General features: G+C 36.5%; 4 protein-coding genes across 4 annotated transcripts; 2 read left to right on the top strand and 2 right to left on the bottom strand.

The window, feature by feature from the left end:
• Nucleotides 1-17: 17 nt before the first annotated feature.
• On the bottom strand, nucleotides 18-5,029 carry LOC111793437 (protein TPX2-like). The gene is made up of 19 exons (XM_023675308.1): nucleotides 4,686-5,029; nucleotides 3,985-4,067; nucleotides 3,786-3,905; nucleotides 3,632-3,699; nucleotides 3,260-3,526; nucleotides 3,088-3,184; nucleotides 2,768-2,980; nucleotides 2,507-2,680; nucleotides 2,333-2,395; nucleotides 2,178-2,258; nucleotides 1,938-2,093; nucleotides 1,719-1,853; nucleotides 1,545-1,625; nucleotides 1,343-1,462; nucleotides 1,087-1,253; nucleotides 876-984; nucleotides 727-786; nucleotides 515-609; nucleotides 18-410 (listed from the first exon to the last, which is right to left on the bottom strand). The coding sequence occupies exons 1-19, from the start codon at nucleotides 4,846-4,848 to the stop codon at nucleotides 293-295; spliced, it is 2,370 nt and encodes a 789-aa protein (XP_023531076.1). The 5' UTR covers nucleotides 4,849-5,029; the 3' UTR covers nucleotides 18-292.
• A 3,360-nt stretch (nucleotides 5,030-8,389) lies between these two features.
• LOC111793633 (probable protein phosphatase 2C 58) lies at nucleotides 8,390-9,864 on the top strand. Its single transcript, XM_023675597.1, has 5 exons — nucleotides 8,390-8,500; nucleotides 8,576-8,830; nucleotides 8,910-9,186; nucleotides 9,323-9,477; nucleotides 9,550-9,864. Exons 1-5 carry the CDS (start codon nucleotides 8,465-8,467, stop codon nucleotides 9,685-9,687), a joined length of 861 nt encoding a protein of 286 aa, XP_023531365.1. The 5' UTR covers nucleotides 8,390-8,464; the 3' UTR covers nucleotides 9,688-9,864.
• A 1,091-nt stretch (nucleotides 9,865-10,955) lies between these two features.
• Nucleotides 10,956-12,582, top strand: LOC111793598 (zinc finger CCCH domain-containing protein 2-like). Its single transcript, XM_023675552.1, has one exon. It carries the CDS (start codon nucleotides 11,130-11,132, stop codon nucleotides 12,279-12,281), a length of 1,152 nt encoding a protein of 383 aa, XP_023531320.1. The 5' UTR covers nucleotides 10,956-11,129; the 3' UTR covers nucleotides 12,282-12,582.
• Nucleotides 12,583-15,093: 2,511 nt separating this feature from the next.
• LOC111793338 (phospholipid-transporting ATPase 2-like) lies at nucleotides 15,094-25,883 on the bottom strand. Its single transcript, XM_023675176.1, has 25 exons — nucleotides 25,644-25,883; nucleotides 24,630-24,859; nucleotides 23,978-24,191; nucleotides 23,520-23,636; nucleotides 23,162-23,254; nucleotides 22,853-23,027; nucleotides 22,295-22,461; nucleotides 22,001-22,105; nucleotides 21,512-21,609; nucleotides 21,258-21,400; nucleotides 20,427-20,523; nucleotides 20,177-20,286; nucleotides 19,932-20,096; nucleotides 19,362-19,516; nucleotides 19,191-19,271; nucleotides 18,926-19,046; nucleotides 18,667-18,773; nucleotides 18,434-18,565; nucleotides 18,181-18,334; nucleotides 17,326-17,443; nucleotides 17,044-17,217; nucleotides 16,860-16,911; nucleotides 16,439-16,566; nucleotides 16,127-16,277; nucleotides 15,094-15,631 (listed from the first exon to the last, which is right to left on the bottom strand). The coding sequence occupies exons 2-25, from the start codon at nucleotides 24,755-24,757 to the stop codon at nucleotides 15,308-15,310; spliced, it is 3,309 nt and encodes a 1,102-aa protein (XP_023530944.1). The 5' UTR covers nucleotides 24,758-24,859; nucleotides 25,644-25,883; the 3' UTR covers nucleotides 15,094-15,307.
• Between the last annotated feature and the right edge of the window lie 476 nt (nucleotides 25,884-26,359).

Raw genomic sequence — 26,359 nt, 5'->3', positions numbered from 1 at the left:
TATACATATAAAGACAATGGGCCCAGAAGAGTTTTTAAAATTTCGTCCGCATTTTACTAAACAGTAGGATGCTTTGGGGGTCCCTGATATATATTTTTCGTCAGACAAGGGAAATGGAACTACTTAGAACATATTATCCCTAACCTCTAATTTCCCAAGTTAATTCTTTACATGGTGCTACAAAAAGAATATAAAATTGGTACAAGTAGAATAAAACTGCTCCTTCTTCTACTGGGGGGGGTTATAGTTCAAGAGTTCTTGAACATACATTGGTCGGTCATGGTTTCTTCCTTCACCTTAACTGAGCTGCGGGGCTGGACATTGCAACTTTCATCAAATTTTGCCTCTCCTTTCTTCTCTGGAGGACACGCAAGTTTGGCGACTTGGCCTTTGTTGTTTCCTTAACAGACCTATATTATTTTTTACACGGTCAGATGATACCCAAAAGAAAATCAGTCAAAATAAGATGTGAAATAGTAACAAAGTTTGATTCTAATTGGCTTTGTTTTCTTACCTTTGGGGGTGAAATGGATGGTCGAATTTGGGCACTGGTCTAGCATGGTGAACCAAGGTTCTTCTCAGTTGTTTCAATGCTTTCTCTTCCTCCACCTGGAGATATTTTTGCATGTTTAATATGTCTTGGTATTGCAACATGTTTAGTATCAGAACAGATTTGGCTATTGCAACAATGAAGAAATGAAAAAGACTATAAAAAGAATAACCAACCACTCTTGCTGCGTCGCTCTCTTCTCTGTATCTCTTGTACATCATCTCTTTCTCCTTGATCTGTGTCGAGGGTATTTCCAAATTAGCAAACAAGAACGATATCTGTGAAATATTAGAAGAAAAAAATGTAACTTTTAAATATGCAGCACCTTTTGATCAAACTCTGCTCTATCCACCGCTCGATTATCAACATGAAGATTGAATTCTTGAACTTCTGTGAGGGGCTTCCGTGATTTCTCTGGCAGTGGAATTGGGTCCCTGATAAATTAACGACAACACACTTATTTTTCCTCATTCTGGTTTTGAAATTTAGTATTTTCACCGTATGTATATGAGATATGCTTTTGTAAATGAACTTACTCTTTTAGAACCGGCAGAGCCTTGAAATTCCTCATTCTGGCCTCTTCTTCCTCTATTCTGCGTCTTTCTTCCATTTCCTTCTGCATTTCTTCCTCGTGCCTCACAAGACTTTCCAATTGGAAAGGCTCAGGTTTGGTGCATTGCTTGGGCTCAGGTTTTGGTGGAATCTGCTCAAACACAACAAGCTGTTCGTTAGCATGGTTCTATATCCACATAGCGCGCATAATCTGTCAAGAAGTTTGTTGGTTATGCATACCACAGGGTAATCTGTAGTATAAGGATATGGGGTAGCCCTTGGAATGGCAGCTCTTTCCTCTTCCAATTGCTTGTGCACAAGTTCCATGAAGAATTTTCTTTCTTTCTCCGCCCCTCTTTCCTGATGCCATCAAGGAGCAAAAGGTGAAAATTTGAACTCCAATTCTGCTCTTGTTGCTTATAAAGATTGGATGGCCACTTACCTCTGTGTATAGATGAAAGGGGTTGGGCTTGGTGTTTCTTGGCAATGGATTATGGCTGCGAGTATCAGAACATATTGAGAGCTGCAGGGGGAAAATACCAGAAGATGATAACGTATTAGAAATTATTAATAATGCCATCATCACTAGAACTTTAAGAAATTAAACAGCTGCTACCTTGTCGAAAAGATCAGCAACAACACAAGGTGGTGGAGGATTTCTCTCATTTGTTGCAAAATGAAATTCTTGTGGTTTAGTTACATGCTTTTTCATGTTACAGAACATACCCAACTCTCCCTTACTTTCAAATATCTGCAGAAGATCAGAAATGAATACAAATTAAATCCTATTAAACATCAGAATAGACTGTTGTTTTGATGTTAGCCAAGTACACACCTTTTTATCTAATGGCCTTGCTTTAAACTTGGGAATTTTCTCCAGTGCCTCCTGCTCAATTTCAAGGAAACTCTTCGCCCGTGGTGGACGAGCCCTTAGTGACGTGTGCAGAACAGGGGTCTTAGGTTCGGTAAGAAAAGGTTTCCATTGATTATTCTGAAAAGCAAATAGCCACCAAATTTAGCTGATTGAAAAAGGCGTGGGAGGGAAATATACTAATAATGGGCTTCTTTCTTAAACCTGACGGGACGATTCTGTAGATATTACTGAAGCTGAATCTGCATGTTGGTTCGCTCTTGCCATTGTCTCAAGGTGAAATTCCTGCAACAATCATGTAATCGGTTAATCATGTAATCGGTTATCCGTGGTCACTTTTCCATTTAATGCTCTCTCACCTGGAATTCAGGAGGCTGGGGTGTGCTCCTCGGTACTGCAGGTAATTTGGGAGCTTCCATGATCTATATAGCATAACACAAGGAGCAGGTAAGTTATAATCAGTGTGCCTAGAGTTAATCAACTAAGTAAAAAGACGAGAAGAATCATGTAAGTGTCAAATTCCCAAAATTTACCTTTTTGTTGAGTGGTCTAGCTTTGAACTTCGGCATTTTGGCCATCATCTCCTCCTCTATCTCAGCTGAGCTCTTCACCTTGGTTGAGCGAACTCTTTGAGCTGTTTCAAATTCAGGAACCTTTGGCCTAGTCAAAGTCAGTTTCGACTTCGACTGTGTAAAATTACCAGCATCCTGTAATGAAAAGTGATAAATTATTATGGAAGAAACTCGGATCAGATGAGGCGTGGGGGAGGAGAGGATAGGATTTAAGTCATTTACCTGAGAATGAGATTTATTGACATTAGGCAATGATAAATCTCTGGTACTTGACTGGAACTTCCTCATCATTTCAGCCATTGAAACAAATGGTGCTGGTTCTCGAACATACATTTTCCTTTCTTCTTTGTTAGTTTTGTCAGCAACTGAAGAACACAAGTTCGAGGATCCAACTTTTGACTTGTGAAGTAATGTATGGGGTTTGACATTGAGAATCTGAAACAAAGAGGGTTTATTAAAATTGTATCCACATAATAAAAAGCCTAAAAACCATATACACACAATTTACAGCACGAGGAGGAAATGTACATAAAGACAGTCACCTGTCTAGATAGACCACCATCCAACTTTTGCCGCTTAATTGCCTGATTTTCTTGAGCTAAAGACGGAGTTCCACTTGTCTTTTTCATGTTAGTTTCCCTGTAGAATCGTTTCGTCAGCACACCTTCTTCCATCAAGTCTAATATCAGAAGGACGAAGAACAGAAAAATCTACCTCTTGACACTAATTGGTTTAACGTTTTTGGTTTGTGATAACTGCAACTGACTTCTGGCTTTCAGAGCCGATGGATTCTTTACCATACTGGCAATTTTTCTTGATGTCTCCTGCCTCTTGGAAGTGGCACCTTTCGTTCGTTGTTCACCCTTGTGAGTACTCAAAGTTGGCAGGGGAGTACAAGCATCATTTTGGACTTGAGATTCTAAAACACTCCGCTTCTGTTCATGATCTTTACGTTGGATTCCACCATTTGAAGAATTTCCTCTACAGGAAGCAGAAAAGTTAGCCAAAAGCAAAGAGCAGAAGATGAAAACTCTCCCCCTCCGGTTATGATAAAGTTTAGAGAAACCAATTGAACAATAGACGAACCTTCCATCTTCACAAGTACGAGGAATCTCTACTTTATCTTTTTCAGTAGCTTCATTTGGGGTAGATGCCTGAAAAGGATATCATGATCAGAACCAAATAGCAAGTATCAACTTGTTCAATGATTCAACTACCATGACAAGGCTTTCAATCAAACCTGTTCTCCACTGGGCTCGCTAGGTTTAAACTCCTTGTTAGTTTCACTTTGCACGATTACAGTTTGAGATGTAGTTGGTTCAACGGTATCAACAGAATTCGAACTGTATAACTCTGAATCCTGTGTAAAGATATGGATCAGCCTAAGAAAGAAGTTCGCATGCGATGCGTGAAAGATACAGAATGAAAGAAATCGCTACCTTCTGCATTTCTTCCGCTTGGTTGAAATCGCACAAGTTCTCAACCTTAATCGATCTAGCAGTCTTGATTTTTGGCATACAAGCTGCAAAAAATGGATCAAAATTCAATTATACATCAACATAAACTAATTGAACATCCAGTTTAATTGACAAAACCCTAAAAGAGTGCCTCGGTTTGCGTAAGTGTTGTGATCGTTGCTCCAAATTTCACCTCGACTTTCTTTTACACTAATTCAAACCAAGAGATGCGCATATTCTCATTTCTTTAGGATTCAAATGTAGCTCTACTATACTTGCAAAAGAAAGGTTCTATTTCCTAAAGTTTCTTTCGAAATCAAGAACGTCTTGAGCAACTTTCACTCCCAAACGGAAGTACTGAACCAACAAAGAGGGAAGAAGAATCGAGTATCGCATAGAAATAGACGAAATTCACGGTCAATTTCGTGGCCAAGATTACTTCAAACCCTAACCTCCATCACTTACAAACAAAACTCGGTCAAATCTCATCATAATCAAACACAACTCTAGTCTAGTCCCACACTACTCAGCAACCGCCAAAAACCTAGAAATTTTTCGGAAAAAGAAACTTAAACTCCCGCAGATCTCATCAATTGTTCGATTCCACTTCAAGAAACCAAAATAATCGTCGAAATGGAAAATCAGAAGGATTAGGTCAGAAGAAGTGAGAGAAAAGAACATACGCGAAGGAGCATAGGTGAGAGCCGTGTCGAACCAGAGTTCAGCTGCGCACTTATCCTCCTCAGACTCGCCATTGATGAAATCAAAGAAGCGAGGTGCAGCGAACTCGTAGGTTTCGTCGATCATAATCGACAGATCGCTATTCGAATCATCAACCGGAGCCATCGATTATTTCCAATTTCCTTCCAGAACAGAGATAAATTAGGAGTTTAACCGAAAATCTGGAAGAAAAATATTGAATTCTCGTGTCTGGAGGAGAAAGAGAAGGAGGAGGAATTATTGTCGTAGAAGAGCACAAGTGAAAGTGATAAATGAGGAGAAGAGAGAAGTGTATACGTTCCTTAGCATCTATCTCTAACGGCTGGAAATTTAAAATACTGGGAATTGTCCAACGGCCATATTAGGGAGCTCTCAGGTAACATATCGGTGTCTCTAACGGCTATATTTCACTCTTCAGTGCACCCTGCGCCTATACGACGTCGTCTTTTCATAAGCGGACCGCATCCGGAAAAAGTTCCCATCGTGAGAACTGACAAGATATCAAACGACGACGTTTCACCTCGAAGGAATTTTTTTCAAATTGGACTTAGGCGGCCCAGCACAATGGACTACAAGCCCGTAAAACACTGCAAGGCCCATAAAATATGCCCTCAATTTATGAATTTAAAAGAAAACTCCTCTTTTCTCGGAAATTCCAAAATTAATCTCAACCATTAATTTGGATAAATGTAATAATATTCATTCCAATAATTATTTTATTTTTTATTTCCATTAAAATTGGTAAGTTTTATAGATTTAATTTTACTATATACATTTTATTTTTATTTTTCTAAATTCATCCACTCATTTTAACTTAAATAAAATAAAATAAAATCTTTAGTTTGGTCTGTCAGTCTCGACAGGGATGGATTTTAGAACAAAAATAACAATAATTGTAATAATTGAACGGAAAATAATAGATAATAATAATAATTATAAAAGTCGTGGGGATTTCATCCCAAAAGTTGAATATAAAATTTCCATCTTTTTCTTTAGCAGACAAGGACGGCTAATAAATCATCCACCCACTTCACTCCCCCCTAAATAAATTAATATTTCACTAAATAAATTAATTTAAAATTTTAGCATTTTAATACTTTAAATTTTATTATATTTTTAAATATTTAAATTTATTTTTTAATAGACACTAATTTTATTTTTCATTAGAAATATAAAAATTAAATAAATAAAAAAATCATTTTTATTATTTTTATTACTATCTATTATTTTCAATAAAATGGCAGATAAATAGAATAAGGAAGGATGGGCCTCGTTGTGCAATAAATATTTGGCAGATATTTCTGGTGTGCAAATTTGACTCTAACGTCAACATAATTTAATGCCATAAAATTGCATTTAATTTTTATTATTTTTTTCGGTAAAATAGACATTTTCGTCTTTCCATTTGAAAGTTACTTTTATTTTATCCAAATATATTTAGATTTAGATTCTATTTATATTTTGAAAAGTTATTTCTAGATAGTAAAAAATTATTTTAATTTTTTTTTATAGAATAAAATAATTATAAAAATTATAAAATTAAGTAAATATATATAAAAATAATTATATTGGAAGCAAAAATATAATTTTAAGAGATCTCGTGAATCAACCAGACCCGTAAAGATTTTATTATTTGATCTCTCTTATAGTAAAATGGAAATAGCACCATTTAAATGTGAATATATATATATATATATATATATATTTGTGTTTTTATGATCAATAATTAAATAGTAAAAAGACAAAATTTAAAAAGAAAAAATTAAAAGGATAAATAAAGTTGAAAAGTAGGTTAGAAATTGTTGGTCGACATGCAGAAATTTTAAAGATGGGTCCAAAATGGATGATCCATCAACCTTCAATCCGATCATATAATAATATTTAATAATTTATAATTTATAAACCAACCAACTTTGAAATAAACATTTTTAGCTTTTGTTTACATTAATAATTTATTTTCGTCGTTTTCCTTCACTTTATTTATTTATTTTTTATTTTTCAAAAAGCCAGGTGGCTCCTTTTGGTAGACCACGTCAAACGTAAATGACACGTGGGCCTCGTAACGCCTACCAATTTTGTCTTCCCACCTATTAGTTTATTTGATTTGATTCATAAACTACTGTCGTTTATTTCATGTGAATTTTAGATTTTTTATTCTCAAATTTAAATTAATTTTCCTACCAATTAATGGATAAATATGTCCATGAATAAAATACGACAACCATGGTAAGTAAATTTATACGACAACAATTGTACACTAAAGAGGTACTCATTACATTAACCAAACTAGATCGAATGGAGAAAGTACGAGTCAAGGGGTATGCATGGCTCATACCGCCTTAAGAGAGGCCAATCTTAACTTCAATTAGAGATGTCCATTCGAAACTCCGAATCTGCGGAGCAGAGAATCTCTGTTTAAATGGAGAATGAAGGAAGGAATAAAGAGAGATCTCTTCCGATTAGCTAAGTGGAGTTAGGGATGAGGATTATATTCTCTATCCTCGACCTCGCCCTGATAATCATCACTCTATCCCGACCCCGCTTGTTCTCGTGGATATCTCTATCCTTGACTTAATCTCTTCTACGGTTGAAAATTCTCGTACTAAAGCCAACTTCGTGATACATTTATTAATTTGAATCCATTATTCCCAAATTGAAATTCATAACCCACAAGCTACTAGAACACATGGAGCTACTAGAAACATGGATTAATCGACCATATGTTCTTACCAACATGAGTTAAATTTCATTCATGGTATACAAACAAGGATCGTGTTCCTTTCTTTCCATGGGTACTCTTTCCTTCAAGCTTCCCTTCTTTTTAAAAAAGAAGCACTTTCCCCCTTTCTTATACGTCTACTTTCATCGAACCTCTATTCCTTCCTTTACACACATATATGCGCATAATCATGGAGAAAATGCCGTTTAAATTGAAAATGAGAGAGAGTAAAAAGAGATTTCTTTCCATTAGCTAAACGGAGCCGAATATTGACCCTAAGATTCAATCCAATTAGAAAGGAGAGGGCCCATTGTCTAGACTACATTTCGAGAACCTATTGCAATGCACCAACTCCTCATTGTTGGACCAAATGAGACCCCACCCTTTCTACGAATTCCCCCACCGACCCAATGACACACGAATCATATAGTGACGACTAATAAGCTAATTTCAGTATACTAAGATAAAGGGAGCAAAGCTGCGAGACTGACCTATCTATTCTCCTAATGCAACCAGAGAGGCATGACATTCAAGGAGGGGAGCGCAGCAACTACATGGACCCCTTCTTTTCTGTTGTTGCAAATACTTTTTCGGGTCAACCCAGAATTCTTTACGAAAAAGACACGCCCTCTACATACATATAAGCCCATATCAAAACTAAGTTAAGAAACTAAGTTAACATACAAGGAAGGGTATCCGGTTGGGATGATTTTCGTAGATTTATTGGCCTAAAATTAAGGGATGATGAGATGGGTTTTCACGTAAGAACAAAGAAGAAGTAAGAACAAAGAAGAAGTAAGAACACGAGGGTGATAGAGAAATACCGTCGGCAAGTACGCGGTTTGTTTGGTCTAAATTCTCGAGAGTTGAGAAAGTAAAAAAAACATAATAAAAATAATGGTGAATCCACCAGCTCATCACATGTTCTAAAAGTCAATACCTTTATATTTATAGCCCACCAATCTTCACCTCTCTCCTCTACTCCAAACAAATCTCCACACAAAACAACAATCACAAACCCCAATGACCACCGGAAGAGAAATCCTCCACAAAATGAAGGTCTCTAATTTTTGGAACCAAATCCTTAATCCCCTCGAAAATCTCATCTCATATGGGTTTTGGTTCAAATTTCAGGTGAAGGCAGGGTTTGGTTCTTCGGCGCCGGACACTGCTGCGAAAGGGAAGGCCAAAGCGACCAAGAATCACATAAGCCATGGCAGCCATTTGGTTAAGGGCAAAACCAACCACCCCATGGAAGATTACTTAGTCACTGATTTCAAGCGCGTCAAGGACCATGAGTTGGGTTTGTTTGCCATTTTCGACGGCCATTTAGGCCATGATGTTGCCAATTTCTTGCAGAATAATCTCTTTGATAATATCCTCAAACAGGTTCCCAAAATGTCCTTTTTTGTGTCGTTTTTATGAGCTCTACTCTGTTTTTTTGTTTATTTGCTCTGTTTTTTGGTAGGCTGATTTCTGGAGCGAAACGAGAAAGGCCATCAAAAGAGCGTACAAGAAAACCGACGATGAAATATTGGATAAAGTAAAGCAGCTGGGAAGAGGAGGATCGACGGCGGTAACCGCCATATTGATCGACGGCCACAAACTCGTCGTTGCCAACGTCGGAGATTCCAGAGCCGTTCTTTGCAAAAACGGCGTCGCTGAGCAGCTTTCCGTTGACCACGAACCCAGTAAAGAAAAAAGGGATATTGAAAGCCGTGGAGGCTTCGTATCAAATCTTCCAGGTTTCATTTCTTAAAATTCCCTTTTTGCCCTTTCATTACGATTTTTTTTTTTTATTATTATTATAAATTATTAAAACTTACCCGAGTTGTAGAGAGAGTCAATTAAGTTGAGCTGTGGGTGTTTGACTATGGTCAGGCGATGTGCCACGTGTCGACGGACAATTGGCTGTTGCCAGAGCATTTGGTGATAAGAGCTTGAAACTCCACCTCAGCTCAGAACCTGACGTGGAAGTCAAAACGGTGGATGAATCTACAGAGTTCATGATTTTGGCTAGCGATGGCATTTGGAAGGTCAGTCAATTTTTTTAATTGAAAGATATATTTAACCAAAAATAAATATTTTAAAAAATAAAATAATTACAGGTAATGACAAACAAAGAGGCGGTGGAATCTATTAGACACATAAAGGATGCGAACGTGGCAGCCAAACGACTTATCGATGAAGCAGTATCCAGAAAAAGCAAGGACGACATATCGTGCATTGTTGTTAGGTTTCAGTGAGATTTATTATTTATATATATATACTTTTTTTTTAAATTTTGTAAACATAGTGTTTATATATCAAGGTGTGGATAATATAAGCCAGTAAATTTGTTTTGCCACCTGGCTGCTGTCTGTGAGCTGTTGCGTAATGTTATCTATTTAGATAATTAAGAATAAATATCATTTTTCAAGCGCAAAATATGGGCCGACATTCTTCAGGTTATGGGCTTGATTTTGGGTTGCATTAATGGGCCTGGATCAGTGTGGGCTTTCATAGGTTGGCCCAACGGTTAGCCCATTTAATTGGTGGGGATTGGATCAATGGCCCATGAAGTATGCTCAACTAAATTTGAGAGAGAACACATTATATTCATGAGATTTAAATGCAAATTGCTCATAAATGTCATGTAATATAAGTGTGAGACAACTAACCTACAAAACCAAAGTGAAATGTGGTTTATTAGAATATAAATAAATAATCAATGTAAAATAGAATGAATTAAAATATAGTGAAATGTGTTTTCAGCTCAACCCGACATATCATGAGCTCAACTCGAGATCCCACATTGGTTAGAGAGGAGGAGCGAAGACGAAGACAGAGTTTACAGTGCTTCAAATTGAACAACCCACAAAGAAAGTAAGTAATAGGGTTAGGTAAGAGCTTTCTTGAGGATTGAATGAAGTAACGAAGTATTCCTTATAAGGGTGTGGGAACGTCTATCTATCAGACACGTTTTAAAATCGTGAGACTGGTAACGATAAATTATGAGTGAAAGCAGACAATATCTACTAGTGATGGATTTGGGTTGTTATGGGTGTAGAAGCATCTCCCTAGCTGATAACGATACATAACGGGCGAAAGCGAACAATATCTACTAGTGATAGATTTGAGTTGCTATAAGGGTGTATAAGTCTCTCCCTAGCTGACGCGTTTTAAAATCGTGAGGCTGACGACGAAACGTGACAGACAAAAGCGAACAATATCAGCTAAGGGTACGCTTAACATTATTTCTAGATAAATGTTACATAAACAAAAATAAAATAAAATAAAATAATAATTAATTATATTTAAAAAAAAATATTGCGATGGAATGGTGCCAAATACCACGTACAAACACTACAAGGAAGAGTCCAAAACAACTTTGATCAGATGGGAAGCCGTAAATAGTTTGGACTAATTAAAAAATAAAATAAATAAATAAATAAATAAATAAAAGAGTATATAATATAATAAGGAAAAAATAATATGAATAAAGGCGTATGGTAACGCCACATACCCGATTTTGCATGCTGACCCAAATGTTATGAAGCCACGCAATTTCTGCCCCATACCGCCTTTCTCTCTCCTCTATTTTGTTTTCATTTTCTCTCTCCTCTGTTTCGGCCATTATATAAATCCCTATTCTCTCATCTTCTTCTTCCTACACCGTTTTGGTTTGCCCTAATTTTACAGTGTTTCAATGAGCAGTGTTTGTGCTGAGAATCAGAAATATCAGTTTCATTTTCAATTTCCTCCTTCTTCTTCTGATTTTGTTGTTTCTGAGAGGATTCCTTTTCTGAAGGATATTAACGTTCCGCCGAGGAAGCTTCTTGCGGCGCGACGAGATCAAAACGCTGAAATGTGTACTGATTCGCCGCGATTCTCGTTTGCTGTTGAATCGCTTTTGCAGAAGTTTTTGCCGTTCAATGGCGAGGATGAGGCGGAGGAGGACGGCGATCCGTATTCGTCCGATCATTTTCGGATGTATGAGTTTAAGGTGAGGCGGTGTACTCGTAGTCGGAGTCATGATTGGACGGATTGTCCGTTTGCTCATCCTGGAGAGAAGGCTCGTCGGCGGGATCCTCGTCGGTTTCATTACTCCGGCACGATGTGTCCGGAGTTCCGGCGTGGTGGATGTGGCCGTGGTGATGGATGTGAGTTCGCTCATGGAGTTTTTGAGTGTTGGCTTCATCCGGCGAGGTATCGGACTGAGGCTTGTAAAGATGGAAAGAACTGTAAGAGGAAGGTCTGTTTCTTTGCTCATTCGCCTCGTGAGCTTCGTCTTTTGCCGCCGGTGAGTAACTTTCAAGGCGGTGGCTCTTGTTCTTCGCCGAATAAGAAGAGTTCTAATCTCAGATCGGCCGCTGGTTCTAATCACTGCTGTTTGTTTTGTCATTGCGGTGGAGCCGCCACCTCCTCGCCGACGTCGACGCTTTTCGGAATGTCTCATCTCTCTCCGCCGCACTCACCACCGCTCTCGCCGGGAAATCCTCGGTCGATGAATGGATTTTCGCCTATTTCAAGGTATAGTAATCCTGATCAGTCTAAATTAAAGGGAGTTTTGAGCTATAAAGATGCACTGACCGAGCTCATGAGCTCTATTGAATCCATGAACATCGACGACGCTAATGCCACTTTAGCGGCCGCCATCCCCGCCCCTAGACCAACGCCTTGGATCGATGTTTCATCTCTTAATCCTGAAGATCAACTGCAGTTTATTCTCTCCCCTTCCACTCCAAACTTCTCCGCCGCATCGGCGAACTTATCCTGCGAGCATAAATCTAACGCCGACAATGGATGGGCCTCCACCTCCGGTCCCGATCTCGGATGGGTTAATGATCTGCTGATGTAAACTACTAAGAAGAAGAAGAAGAAGAAGAAGAGGAAACAATAAGACTTCTCGAGGAACTGTAAATATTACACCATCCGTATATATAGAGGTATTATATATATATGGTGAAGAGGTGTAAGAAAATGTCATTAATAATGATTGTGAATTATTGCTTTGCAAATTGTTGGCTGATCGTCCATTTAGAATTTACGTGTTTTGTTTGTTGTTTGTATTAGGAACTCATCAGAATCCTGAGATCTTCTGTTTGTTGTGTATTCTAATTCCTTTTTCTGAATGTATTTTACTGCAAGTTTCTTGACCATTTCTTCCGTTTCATTTTTCTTATGTTCTGTTATATGTAAGATGTTTGAATAAATAGAGGCCAAAAGTAATTAAGCAACATTTGGGGGTGTGTGGTGTTAAACCGTTATAGAAAATCATGCTTTTGATATTTTTGGATTCTGTTGGGCCAAGCCGTCAACGCCACGTTCTCTGTGGTTGTAGTGTGGGAGGGTAGGTTGGGGGTCCTACTTTCGTTTAGGAGAAAAATGGCCTAAAAATCTTTTATGGAGTTTAACCATAGTTTTTTAAGTCCAAATTTTTGGTGGCTATTTGCTCTCTCTCTCTCTCTCTCTCTCTCTCTCTCTCTCTCTCCTTTAATGAACTTTTGAAGAACTTATCAATCAACATCCATATGACCGAATTATGAATATAAAATTGGAAAGCATCCTTATAAAGATTGAAAAGCATCCTTATAAAGATTGAAGTTCTCCGGTATCGAACGAGTTCGAACTACTCTCATTTTGTAGATCTCTTTTTCGTTCTTTGTTAGAAGAACAACTAGCTGATTAGATACTAATTTATTACTTAATTGCCTTCTTTTAATCAACTTTTCTTTTAATCAACTTTTCAAGCTATGAAAGCGACATTCATATAGTTCCTAATTAATACATCTAGATTTAGATTTCTTAAAATGGTTGTGATTTCTTTTAAAATTGTTTGGATTCGTATGATATTCAATGCAATGAACTTGGTTTATGGATTTTCTACCACTTTATCCACCATTTCTTTTTTTTATAGATTCAAGTTCATGGATTTTCTACCACTTTATCCACCATTTTTTTTTTTATAGATTTTAAATGCATTTATCATCATTATCATCCTTTATTAAACCCTAAGGGCCTAAGTTCCCCAAGTCTTTCGGTAACTCGAGCATTCATATAATTTCATCACTAAAATGTTAACTTAAAAACTCTAAGTTCCCCAAGTCTTTTGGTAACTCGAGATCCAAGTTCAAAAAGTTCCCGATCCGTTTTATGTTAAGTATTAGAAATTAGTTTAAAGCTCATTTCAATTTTTTCTATTAGTGCCAAATAAACTTGACCACAAAATGATGTTGAAATGTTAGGCATATTTAATTCAATCCTGGCTTGAAAAAGTAACTAAAACAAGTTATTCATAGATGCAATTTATAGCAAATAAGAGTCTTATGTTGTATGTTTCCAACTCAGCTTGTTGGTTCTTGTTGAAGTGTTGAAGTTTTGATGGTATGTGTTGTCTAAATTCAAAACTCCCTTAAAAAGAAAACGAATGGGAGAAAGAAAAAGCAAAGAATCAAATAAAGGTGTCGGTAAAAGAGGGATCACAAAGGATAATGATGGCTCAAATAGATCAGAGATGGTATCAACATAGCAACATAACTAACAATTTTGTACCATTAAACGTGGGAGAGAGAAATGGTAACATTATTTCTCTTTTGTATCCAATAATTAGTCAGAACAGACATATTTAATTGATCTACGGTCGATGATTATTAAGAGATAACCACGTTATGGTGATCTGATTCAATAATTTAGCGGAATAAAGAGAGTACATGAAGGATGTACCAGCTGAAGTATGGCATAGAACATGTTTCCTAGGAGGGGAACTTAAATGAAAGACAGCTGGGGTGGTGGGGAAAAGACCCATAAGGGTGTGTTTGGTTCAGTGGAGGCTGTCACATATGAAATGGTGTGGGCCAGCAACAGCCCATGCTAAAATGACCATTGATATGGTTTGAGGGTCCCTTCACCCTCCACCATCTTGACTTTTTGAGGCTCCCTTTTTATAATTTTCTTGCAGGTTCAGCTCATTTATTGGAAGCGTTTTAGTTGTGCACAATTATGTAGCAAGAGCCCCCATACTTCTGTAATGCCTGTGACATACTTCTGGTAAGGTATGCCCGACACATAGCTCAATAGTTAAGGTATTAATAATTTAACGTTTGATACACCACGTCTACATTATAAAATGCTATTATTGTAAAAACTAAAAGAAAGATCTAGATTGGTGTTTGCCCGTTCGAAGGACCACACCCTAACTTCATATCGGCAAGGTTGAAATCATAATTTTAGATTAATTATAAGTTGTATCTAACTTGAATGAATTTTAAAATTTTCTAAATAGATATTGATCTTGCAATTTTGTGTTTAATATATCTCAGGAATATATTAGACACAGTTAAATAAAAATTCAATGACCTTTTAGACACACCTATCCCTCTCGTCTTTTGAATTTTGTACCTGCGAGGCTGCCTGAGTTGTGGTTTGAGAACAGGTTTGGCTGAGGAGGCTTGAGCTTGAGCCACTGTTCCTGCAGTCAAATGTGCCCTAAATGAGAGATCTATTAAGAGTACAAGAACGGATTATATACGAACTTAAAAGTTCATGAACTAAACCTGTAATTTAACCAAATTTCTCTAATCCACCGTTTATTCAATGCGTCGGGAATCAACAGATTTTCACAAAATCGATAGGAAAGAAAAAGGGAAGGAAGTGAAAGAAAATTGAGCAAATTGGCTCAAAAAGTTCAATCTGCAAGGTCTGTTAGTTTCAGTATATAGATAAGATGTGAATGAATTGAGTCCCTTCGTATAGAAAATAAAACGAATTCTCCTCTTCAGCTTCAATGGTAAAAAAACAAACTTTTGAGCTGAGTTCCAACTCTGTAATTTAGTAATCACGTGAAGATCTATACAGCATACTCTTTATCTTTATTGGGAAAGAAGCTCAGTTATCCTTATTTCTTGAATAACTGGGTGGTGTCTGAAAGAAATCGAAGGAGGGACCTGACGCAAGAGATCTTCTAGTGGCAGTAGGAGAGTCTGATAAAAGAGGTTCGTAGACTGTATTTCTGCTCTTGGGCTGCTGAGTTATTGACAGTGGAGACACTTCCTTTTCAATGGGCCGAGGCTGGTGCTCTATGTTTTTGAGCGACATGATCGGCCCACCCAATCGTTCAGCCTGCTGAAGAGTGTTGATTTTGCTTGGTCTATATGTGTACCTGAAGTACTTGATAGCTAGAAGTGGGCCCATTCCCACGCCTACTATTAGCTGTAGACAAACCTTTTGTGTCAGTATAATCCTAGTATAATCCTAACAAACTAACTAACGAACTAAAGTCTTCTTACACATCATCATTAAATTTTTTATAGCTGCATGTCTTACTGGCATAGAACTCAGCATGGTTCACAACAAAAAGGTTAAATTGTGGTTTAGCCTCAACTTTCTATGTTTATAACCATAATAAGGGTCTCTTAACTTAAGGTATACCTATGAACTTGAACATTAGGTATATTTGACCTCATTAATATTAATGTAATAGAACCGTAAACTTTAAATTTCGTGTTTAATAGAATAGTAAATTCTAAAACAAGGTAACATAGGTAAAATTTTTACGTATAATAGAATCCTAAACTTTTTTTTTTCTAATAGATATGTGAATTTATAACCTCTATTAGACACAACAATCAAAACTCGATGACCTAGTAATCACTTTTTAAGATTTAGGTAATCAATGATAGGAAAGATTGGCCAAGGGAGACTTACAAATATGGTTATCCAGTAAGATGGTTGTCCACATAATCGGAACATTATTGTATACATTCCAGATGAAGGAATGGCACTGAAGATCCAATTGATCACGTAGAAAGCAGCTAAATTCCCCCATATAGCCAGATGTTGCAACATTGTGAATGAACTGCCAGAATCAATCAAATCTCAGATGGTATGGGAAAAAGGCAAGTCAAGACATGAAATTTCAGCTCAATAATCTTTAGACTTTGGTCGACGCTATAGAACGAGACTCATTACGAAATGAAGTTGCAACATTTAACCTACAGCAAAAAGATGGGAGCTTACTTGGTCTCCAAAGTCACTACAAAGGCCTGTAACCAAATGCACCCAGATAGAGCCACCATTGAAACCTCCACCATTTCACTCTTTTCGTTAGCATAGGCATGGATGCTAATTACAAACACCACAACGGCCTGCAAAATATCAGCACATTGAAAGATGAAACTTTTTTTTAACAAACATCAAGCATGATTTCTTACTCGAGGAAACATCAGTTCGTTGTTAGTAAGCATTGATATCTTTATAAATTGACGTCATATAATTCTCTTATAAATGGTTTTCGAGCATCAAGATGATAAAAACACCAACAAAAAAAAAATGGATTCCATCTTTGGAGGATTATTTTTAAACTAAAATTATGAAATACTTCACGAAAACAAACCAGTGTTCTAAAGTTAAGAAGTATCATACAAATATAATCACTTACATGAAATAGAGATCGACCAAACCATCCAGCAAATGTGCTGGGATTTAAAAGCCTGTTCAGGTGACACACAGAAATCAATAACCACCAAAGATGGAAAATGAATCTTTCCAAATACCAAGTAACTTGATGAAACTTTCCAACATAAAAATCCTCAGAGAAACATGAAAGATTTTGAAATACTAACCTCCCAGCTTGGCAGTAGAATAAAATTTGAGGATGTTGCATCACTGTTTCTTCGCTGAGATCTTTGTCAAGGACACTAACTAATACAGGAATACTGGTGTAGAAAACATTGTAAGCCATCAAGCTTACAGAATTAAATAGACTGGTCCCAGAGACACCTGAAATGAAAGAGAAACTGAATGTATTCGAAAGTCAGTGCTATTTGTCCACAGGTGTCGAAAAAATAAAGAAATCTCATCAATTTGTTATCTTCAAGTGTCGTATTAAATTTAGAGGCACTTACGAGATCTGGATAAAACATATCAATAAGGATTTATAGAATGAATATTGTGACAAAAATGCTGTACGGTTGTATGAGTATCGTCCATGAACTAAAATCAATCTTTTCAGAAACCTGAACTCTGCCAACCAGAAGAAGCAAATGGAAATTGGGTGTTAGCCACAAATCATTCCATTCACCAGACATGAGGATGTCTGAGATAATAACAAACAAAAAATGAAGGCTGTCATTCAGACAGTATACAGCATACAGAATAAAGATTATATTTCTCAAATGTTGCAAAGCTAATTATCACGGAACTCAACTTCTACGAGGAGGTTATTCTGACAATAAGCAAATATCTCATAAAGTTCTATATTTTCTGACAACAGAGAGTAATTCTGAATATACGTTACAGAAGTAACCGTTGAGGGATCAATATCCATCTTGATGTCACAGTATTCAATCCCTTACATTGCAAGGCATTTGGAAACAAGGGAGATATGATCAAGAATTAGTTCTAAATGCAAATATATAAAATACACGAGCCACATCCAGCTTCTCAATACAATGGTCCAAATATGTCATTATTGACTCCAATCGCTCTAGAAAGCTGCACCATAGACTTTTTCTATTTCCCCAATTATTTGAGACAATAAATTAAGGTAGTAAAACGAGAGGTTGGGATCACTAGCGATTCCAAAACCTATTTCATAGAAAATGTAATAAATTTAGCATCATTCAAACACGAGTATAAAAAATTTGTAAACATGATAGCAATTTAGAACTTAGCCATCAACTGCATCGCCAAGCTAGAATTCAACAATGGAATTTCTCATAGAAAAAAATCCTTTTCAAATGTAGAGTTGTATTTCTTACTTCCAATACTGTAATCAGCTGCCCTAGCTGCTTGCAGTCCTTCTCTTCCACTAATGCCCACTCCAATGTCAGCTTGTTGTATCATCCTCACGTCATTCCCACCATCTCCAATTGCCAGTGTTCTATAATCACACGATTTCAAGAGTTCCACTAGCTGCATAATACGAATTATATGAAGCTCAATGATCCATATGAGAACAAAAAAAACGAGGAACCACCTCTTAAAAAAAGAAATAGAAACTAGAGGGACCACCTGAGCCTTCTGTGATGGAGTAACACGACAACATATTGCAGTTCTTGATAGGATTGCTAATTCGGTGAAAGCCCTGCGATAATTCTTGAGAGCAATTTCAAGAGCCCAGCCATCAACAACGAAAGCAACATCCTGTTGAGAGAAGCCCACAAGGAGAAATGAAAGGTGTTCTTACATTTCCAACGGGTTTTTAAAAGAAGATCTATATCAAATGATTGGACAATGTGCATTACCTTGGGTTCTGAGGTTGTGGTCTTCATAGTCAGAACAACTCTATCCAAACTTCTACAAACTTCATCCTCCGTTTTTCCATCAATTAACAATAATTGTCCTTTGGGCTCTATGCATAATAAATGCAATGGAAAGAGAAGAATAAGAGGAATTGCAAACAAAATGATGGAATGAAAAGGATACATCTTATTTGAGACTATGAGATGCCGAGGGATAAGGCAAAAAACTTAATGAAATAAATTTTGACACGTCTATGGCTACCTGGTGAAATAAAGTTGCATAGGAGAGCTATCTGAATGGCAGTGTTCTGCTTGTCTCCCGTCAGCATCCAGAAATTTATTCCTGCTCTTCTTAATGTTTCGATTGTTTCAGGGACTCCATCCTGAAAGGTAAAATATGGTCAACGAGTGAACATCAGTTTCTGATCTCAACAATGGTATTTTACCCAAAGCGTTTTGTTATCATCTTTCAATACCATTTCTCCTATAACAGTTCGAATTGGACAACTGCAACTACAAACATTTACCTGTAGCCTATCTTCTATAGCAGTAACTCCAAGGACTTCAAAATTGCGCTCTAGTCTTTGGCAAACTTCAGCTAACCTCCACTACAAAAGAGGAGCAGACATAACATATAAAAATACAACAAATAGAAAAAGGTTTTACATTCATAAAAACCATAATAGTATATCAATTACCTCCCTGTCAACCAATGTGCTATTAGCCTCCTTAAACATAAAAGCCCATTCTCGATACTCATCTTCTTCTAGTTCCCGCCAAGCCAGACATAATGTACGGAGACCCAGTTGTGCGTACTGGTCAACAGCTTCAATAAATGTTCTTGTTTGTTGGCCTGAAGTAAGGTTAAAGTAGCAATCACATCAACATGACTTGATATACAGAATAATAAAATTATACAATTTGACGTCATTAAATATAAAAAGCTACAAATCTTGAAGCCGTGGACAGATTTTATTACGCAAACAGCAATGCAGGAATTTCACGTTTTTCTGGTAAGTTTTCTAACCATGTTCAGTACATCGACATCTCTTATCAATGTAATTGTAAAACTTTGTGCATACTGTAAATTGATGTGAATCTGCCAACTCATCCCCCTAACCCCTCGCCTTAAAGTGGGGGGAAAGTGACAGTGAGGTAAAAGAGAGAGAAGATTTTTGGATAATTGTACCAATGATTGCTAAACAAGATAATTCAAAAGAGACACACATGGATAAAATAATTAAAATGCAACTAAATTTTAAGGTTACCAGCATAAGCATGAGGAAGTATAGCTTCATCAGCTCCTTTTGATAGGAGGATAATCTTCCCATTCTGACAATCTTTAACTACCACAGACATCCTTTTTCGTTCAGATGTGAACTCCAGAGTATCTAGGAGTTCATATCTGTTTAGCATTCCATTAAACTGAATGTCTGTAGTCACAATGAAACAATGGCATTATTCTAGCGGTTAATCTATTTGAACAACTTTGCTAAAGAAAGATGACTCTTACCAAGATTATTAGCATTCTTATTGACAAATACCATATGCAAGTAAGCAGCAGCATTCACGAGAGCATCCTCATCCTGTGACTGTGCCTTGTACAGGATATTTCCACTTTTGCTGAAAAAGGACAGAAAGAAATTAAAACAGAAACCCGCACATACAATGGCATATATATTAACTAACTAGGCCAAAAAATTGTTGGTGGAATTTTAAAATCCAGCCAAGTTCCATTTAAAAAAATTTGAACCTAAAATTACCTTTTTGTAGGCACCACTGTATTACAAATTGCCATAATTGTTAGAAATCTTGTAACGTCAGGAGAGCCGCTTGCAATAGCATTGAGCAACTTTTTATCTGCATGCAATGGACAGAGCTAATCAAATATGGACTACCATATAATGAAGGATTCGGAGAACAAGTTTCTACTCAACTCCTTGAACAAACGATACGTACAAGTTACATGTAAACAGGAAGAATTCTAGCCACACCAATAAAGGGAAGTCTACCCATCAGTGAAATATTTACAGCTAAGCAAAGAAACAATAATTAAGGTTGTCTAAAAAACAATAACAAAAGAAAAAATTAATATATGGCAATACAAATAAGTAAATCATCCATCTGCCATAATACTTCACCGTCATCCCTGAAATCTCTACTAGATTTAATATATAATTATGCAATTAATGCAGAACAAGTGATGTCGACTTGACAAATAAATTAAAGAATAAATATCAAGCTCATAATCTTATATAATGAATAAGGAAAATGTGCTTCCTGTCAAGTGAAACCAAAAGAGCTTGTCTGGTGCCTTAGCTAAACCACCGTTGCAAATCTTCTAGTGGGGGTTTGAACCATTATTAGAATTTGATAGAAAGCAACCAGCAAAGTCCTTTTCCTTGACTAGTATATGAATTATTTTGAAACAAATACATACAACTATGAATTGACAGTTCAGATTACTGAACAATTATAGCCTATCTAATCTTTAAATCCTATATTCCCATTTGTGAAAAAATAAGTTTTATATATAGGTGACAGGAAACAAAGCGATGAGCATGATGCTTTTGACAACAATCAGAAAACCAAACCTTTCAAGGCATCTCCATTTTCATTTCCATAAAATATGCCACTGATACAACATCTCCTGAAGATCATCTTGTTTTCAGTGAGGGTACCGGTTTTATCCGTCAAAATGTATTCAACTTGTCCCAGGTCCTCACTTATTGCCGTACTGCCACATGTAAAATACACCTCTAAGAAAGTATGCAAGATATCTTTCATTCAGATGTCCTTACACAAATGCCACAATAATTTTTTGCAGTTTTAAACTTCCTTAACTCACTTCGTAGCATGGGAAGGAATACCAGTCACACGGTCAATCATTTCATAGTCCCAATCAATGAATTTTGCATATAAGCTCTTTACAAGATCCAGTGACACCTGAAAAAAGCAAATATTTTAGGTCAATAGCATTACATCCAACTTTTCCCAACTTCTCTAATATACTTCAAGAAGATGAAGATAACCAAATAATTAAAGCAAATATGCAGTAATCAAATGCACATAGCATCCAACAAATAACAATTGTGATGTCATATAAACTGGTCACTTGAATAACCAACTTTGACTTGAATGAATCCTTTGACCATCATCCTAAGCAAATATTCAACGGTGAAATTTCAACTATTAAAACATCAGGCTTTCATCTGTGCTAATTAGCTGCAAACACAGGGAGGGAAGTACTTTCTATTACCATACTTAATTAGGCATGGAGCAGTATGATAACAAAAGTAGAGAAAGCACAATAATATGCACCAAACCCTCAGCATACCTTAATTGAAATGGGTATCATGATTGAACAAAGAAGCTCAAACCGAAGAGGGATGATCAGTAGCTCATACCATGGACCTTCCTCTGGATGTTGCACATACCAAAGCTACATAGTACCAAAAGATCAACTTACAATCGACAGGATACAAAACATATATGGCTAATACTGAGTCTTCACCCAGAGGGAGACAGGGAGAAAGAGAGACATTATAGCAGCAACACACAACAGAGCTTCGTGTTAATTTCAAAAGTAAAGAAACAATATAGCACTGGAACCAAAGAGATTATATTGAACCTTTCTGGCTTCAGAATCCTTCCACACATTGCCAGCTAAACCTAGAACAACAACCACCACAATTTGAAAAACAAATATAGCCCCAGTTAACTTGTCAATCATTGCATCCATCGCTGTAAGTTTTGGTTCTGGGACACCCCTGCTCATTCCAAGCTTGGTTTCATTGCCTGAAAAGATCAAACATACAAAGTATACTGTAAGAGAATTGAATAGAGCTATATGTTAAAAAGTTTGGCTAATACATTTATACTACTCTGCAAAAAGTTTATCCATCGCTACATCTTAAATCCAACCAAAAAAGAGGGGAGGAACACTCGCAAATAATTTCAATTTTACAACAGCAATTTCGAAATTCCAAAAGAGACTAAACTAGTTCTTATACAAGTCTTATCATTGTGTAAATTCCAAATGCTGAAAAACATGTAGTCTCCTCCTAACACTTTCGTATCTAGAGAAGGCATCAACTAAAAGCTACCCTTGTCTCAATCATGAAGAAAACAAAAATTATTCATTGAATAGTCTATATAAACTTGAAATCGCTCATGCAATGGAACTTGCCCGTGTAGATGGCTACTCCACAGACCCACTCTGTGTTCCGTAAGTAACATGACTGAAGAATTGTGTTTTTTATTGTCAATGGGCACACATCATTGTCAATGAAAGGAGGAAATAACCGAAGGTTTGCATCAAATCTTCTTATATCCTTATCTGGTCTAGGGCACTCTATGACTCCCTGCCAAATGAAGACAAATAACAAAATATCGTCATTTTTACGCTGGAGATGCCTACAAATCTGCCATCTGCTTCGCCCAAATGAAAACTTGTAATAAAACTTGTATGTTGATAATTGGACAGGGAAACCCAAACCTTGATCTTGTTTAATAGATCAAAATCTATTCCCATACAAGCTGAAGGTATGACCCTCGTCTTCAAGTCAGTTTCTCCATCAAGGGCAGATGTCTGCAACATGTCAAATTACCATTTCTGAATAAGTTAAGGCTATCAATTATTATTATATATTGTTAAACTTAGAGTAATACTTAATAGGAATAAGAACTTTTGTCTTTTAATAACGTGGACTTGACATTCCACTATTTTTGTATTTAATACGAAGGTATTGATGCAAAAAAAACATGGATTCTAGATCACATTATAGAGCCATATGAAAAGGTAAGTGATCAGAAACGTAATCCAAATCAGCAAACACATGAACATCCATACTAACCTCTATATAGCAAATTCCTTGAGAATCGGAGGTACCAATCAAAACAAGATCCGAAGGCACTTCATCATTCTCCCTGAGCCATACTAAATCACCAACATGAATATCTTGTGCTTGAATCTACAAGTAAAAGCCAAGAAGCTAAGAGAATACAACAAAGTTGACATTAAAGAAATGACGGTAACCTCCACAACTATGCTAGAATCCTAATTCCTTAATCTGTTATATATATCAATTGGCTTTCCTTAATCTGTTATATATATCAATTGGCTATTCATTAGCTCCATAAATGATCCAACTACTAGTTACCATGATGTAAAAATATATTTGAAGATCTTCGAAGAAAGTAGATTTAATTAACAAACAGCCTACTAGAAGAAATGCAACAAATTAATAATTTGATCTTTTTCATATATGAAAAGGAAGTCATGCTAAATCAAAATATTGAGAGAGATTCCTACAATTTTTCTGGTACCCTGCCTCACAACCCAAACTTCTTTCTCATTTGCTTTTTTGTCTGATAAATATCTATTGTAATCATCCCATGCCTCTTTTGTTGCAGACACAGCAAAAATGAAGATAAGAGGACCCCATGTACTGGCGGGGTTTACTGGAGTTATAAGTGGCCATAACTGTAGGCACGCAATTAACAAAAAGTATTGGTTCATGAAGCGTCTGAAAACAAAGGAAAACGAAACTTGTTAGGAATGAAAATGCATGTGTAATTCAAGAGCATCTACCAGCTAGGTATAAATGATATAAAACTGGAAAATACATCAGCAGGTTGTTCACAGTCGAAGTTGCAAAAAATGAAGACTGCTATATTGTTAGTTTTGACAACACAGCTCAGCAGTAGCCACTTAAAGACATAATAACAGAAGATTTTCAAAAATGGACAAAAGAAGACAAAATAGTAATAAGGTTAACTCCAGAGAAAAGTATAAAGAGGAAAGCTAGGGCCAATCAGGTAAGAAACTGAAATATCCATTGTTATTCTCAATCAATTAGATAAGCTAATGAGATCAAGAATCATATGAAATCTGGAAGATAATGTTACGGGAACTAAAGAGAATCTGGTAAGATCTAATAAGAACTACTACAATGAAAAATTACCTGAACTGTTCCCATAAATTTTTTGGGAGAAAGTTCAATAAAGTGTATTTCCGGTTCGAAATGCGATTATCGCAGTAAAGATCATTTGATGGTTCATCGTCATTGATGTAAACGAAACGCTTCATCATTTATCTTGAAGAACACTATCAAATTCAATTTTCTTTTTAAGTCCAATGTTATCCTTATCTGTGTCGATAAGCTCTGTTGCAGTAATTTATGAATTTGACATCCTGCGAGAGAGGGAGTACAATTTCAATTTCATATATAGTTGTCAATCCTAAAATGCCATAGAAAGATCATACAGAAAGTTATGCAAATATGAAACAAATGACAACATTTCTGTTGCCCTTTCTCTCTGAATAATCACGATTGTCTAGCCTGGTATATTGATGCAAGAATTTGGATATAAATTCAAAAAGAAAAAGGAAAAAGATAGAGAAAAAGAAAGAAAGAAACAGCGGCAAAGTCAAATCAAACTTGCTATGGGTTATCTATGCCAAACAAGTCCATGGATGACATTAACTTGTTATCTAACAGAAACTTAGTACCAATGTGTTTAAGTAGTTGTCCAATAGAAACTACGTAACGATCTTTTTAATAGAGATGAAAATGACTTCTAGTTAATGAACGTTGCCTCGATCAAACGGCAAGTTCAACTCTCTAAACCATTAACCTTGTTATTTCTCTTCAAGCAGAAATTTATCAATGCCATTACAGTTTTCTAACAGAGTCGATTAAAAAACAATTCAGTACTCATTAAAAACCTCGACCAGCGAAACGCCACCGCCGATTACCTAATAACGGAGCTTTCTGAATATCAAACGATACGAATTCAAGAATGGAATCCTCGACTACGGGTATATTATGCTATAGCCAATTCCAGTAGACGAATCTAACATCGTAGACGCACTGATGTAAAGAAATGATGACAATAATGTGTGAAAATCGATCCAAAATTGAAAATAATTTGAAGGAAAAAGAAACCAACAGTCTCGAATACGGATTGAATCGTACCTCAATCGCCATGTGTTGAAGATCACTTGATTCTTATGCATCCAGTTCTTCTAGTCCCCGCGTCAATTTCCCTCTCTCTCTCTCTCACCACTCTGAGATTGAAGAACGTCCATGGCAGCTCAAAATGAACATTGAAATGTGCATTTTACATATCGTGTACCTCGGAGAACGGTACGCTCGGATGACACACCGTTGGATTTTCTTATCGCCCCGTATCAGAAAAATTTAACGGTGGAGATGAGACGAACACTGATCTTAGGTGATCGCGCAGATTCTCTGTCCTTTCTTTATTCCTTCGCGCTTCCACTTTGGAATGGATTGCCCACGACTTTCCTTTGTGTTTCGATTCTCAACACTTCATTTACAAAAATGCCCTTCTCAACGTTTTATTTGCAAAAAGTGCCCAATTTTCTACTCATCCGCTAATTTATAAATTTTGTATTACACTCTATTACATCAAATGTTCAAATAAAGTTTTACAAATAATCCTATAACTCCAAATACTAAAAACGACCCGTTATTAATGAAATTCCTTGTCGGCTCTCTGTAAAATACTCATTTGGACGAGGGCTTCCAAAAACATCGTAAGCTAAACCCGTGCTGACAAATAACCAACTTGCAATGAATAGATAAGGTATAGTATGTTATGAATGACCCAGTATCGAATACTATTGATAATATCAGCAACAGAACGTTCTCCTGTGCTTCCAAACATG

This window comes from Cucurbita pepo, chromosome LG04 (assembly GCF_002806865.2).
Source record: "Cucurbita pepo subsp. pepo cultivar mu-cu-16 chromosome LG04, ASM280686v2, whole genome shotgun sequence".
NCBI lineage: Eukaryota > Viridiplantae > Streptophyta > Magnoliopsida > Cucurbitales > Cucurbitaceae > Cucurbita > Cucurbita pepo.
Note: the sequence above shows the minus strand (reverse complement) of the source record. Positions and strands in the feature narration are given on the sequence as shown.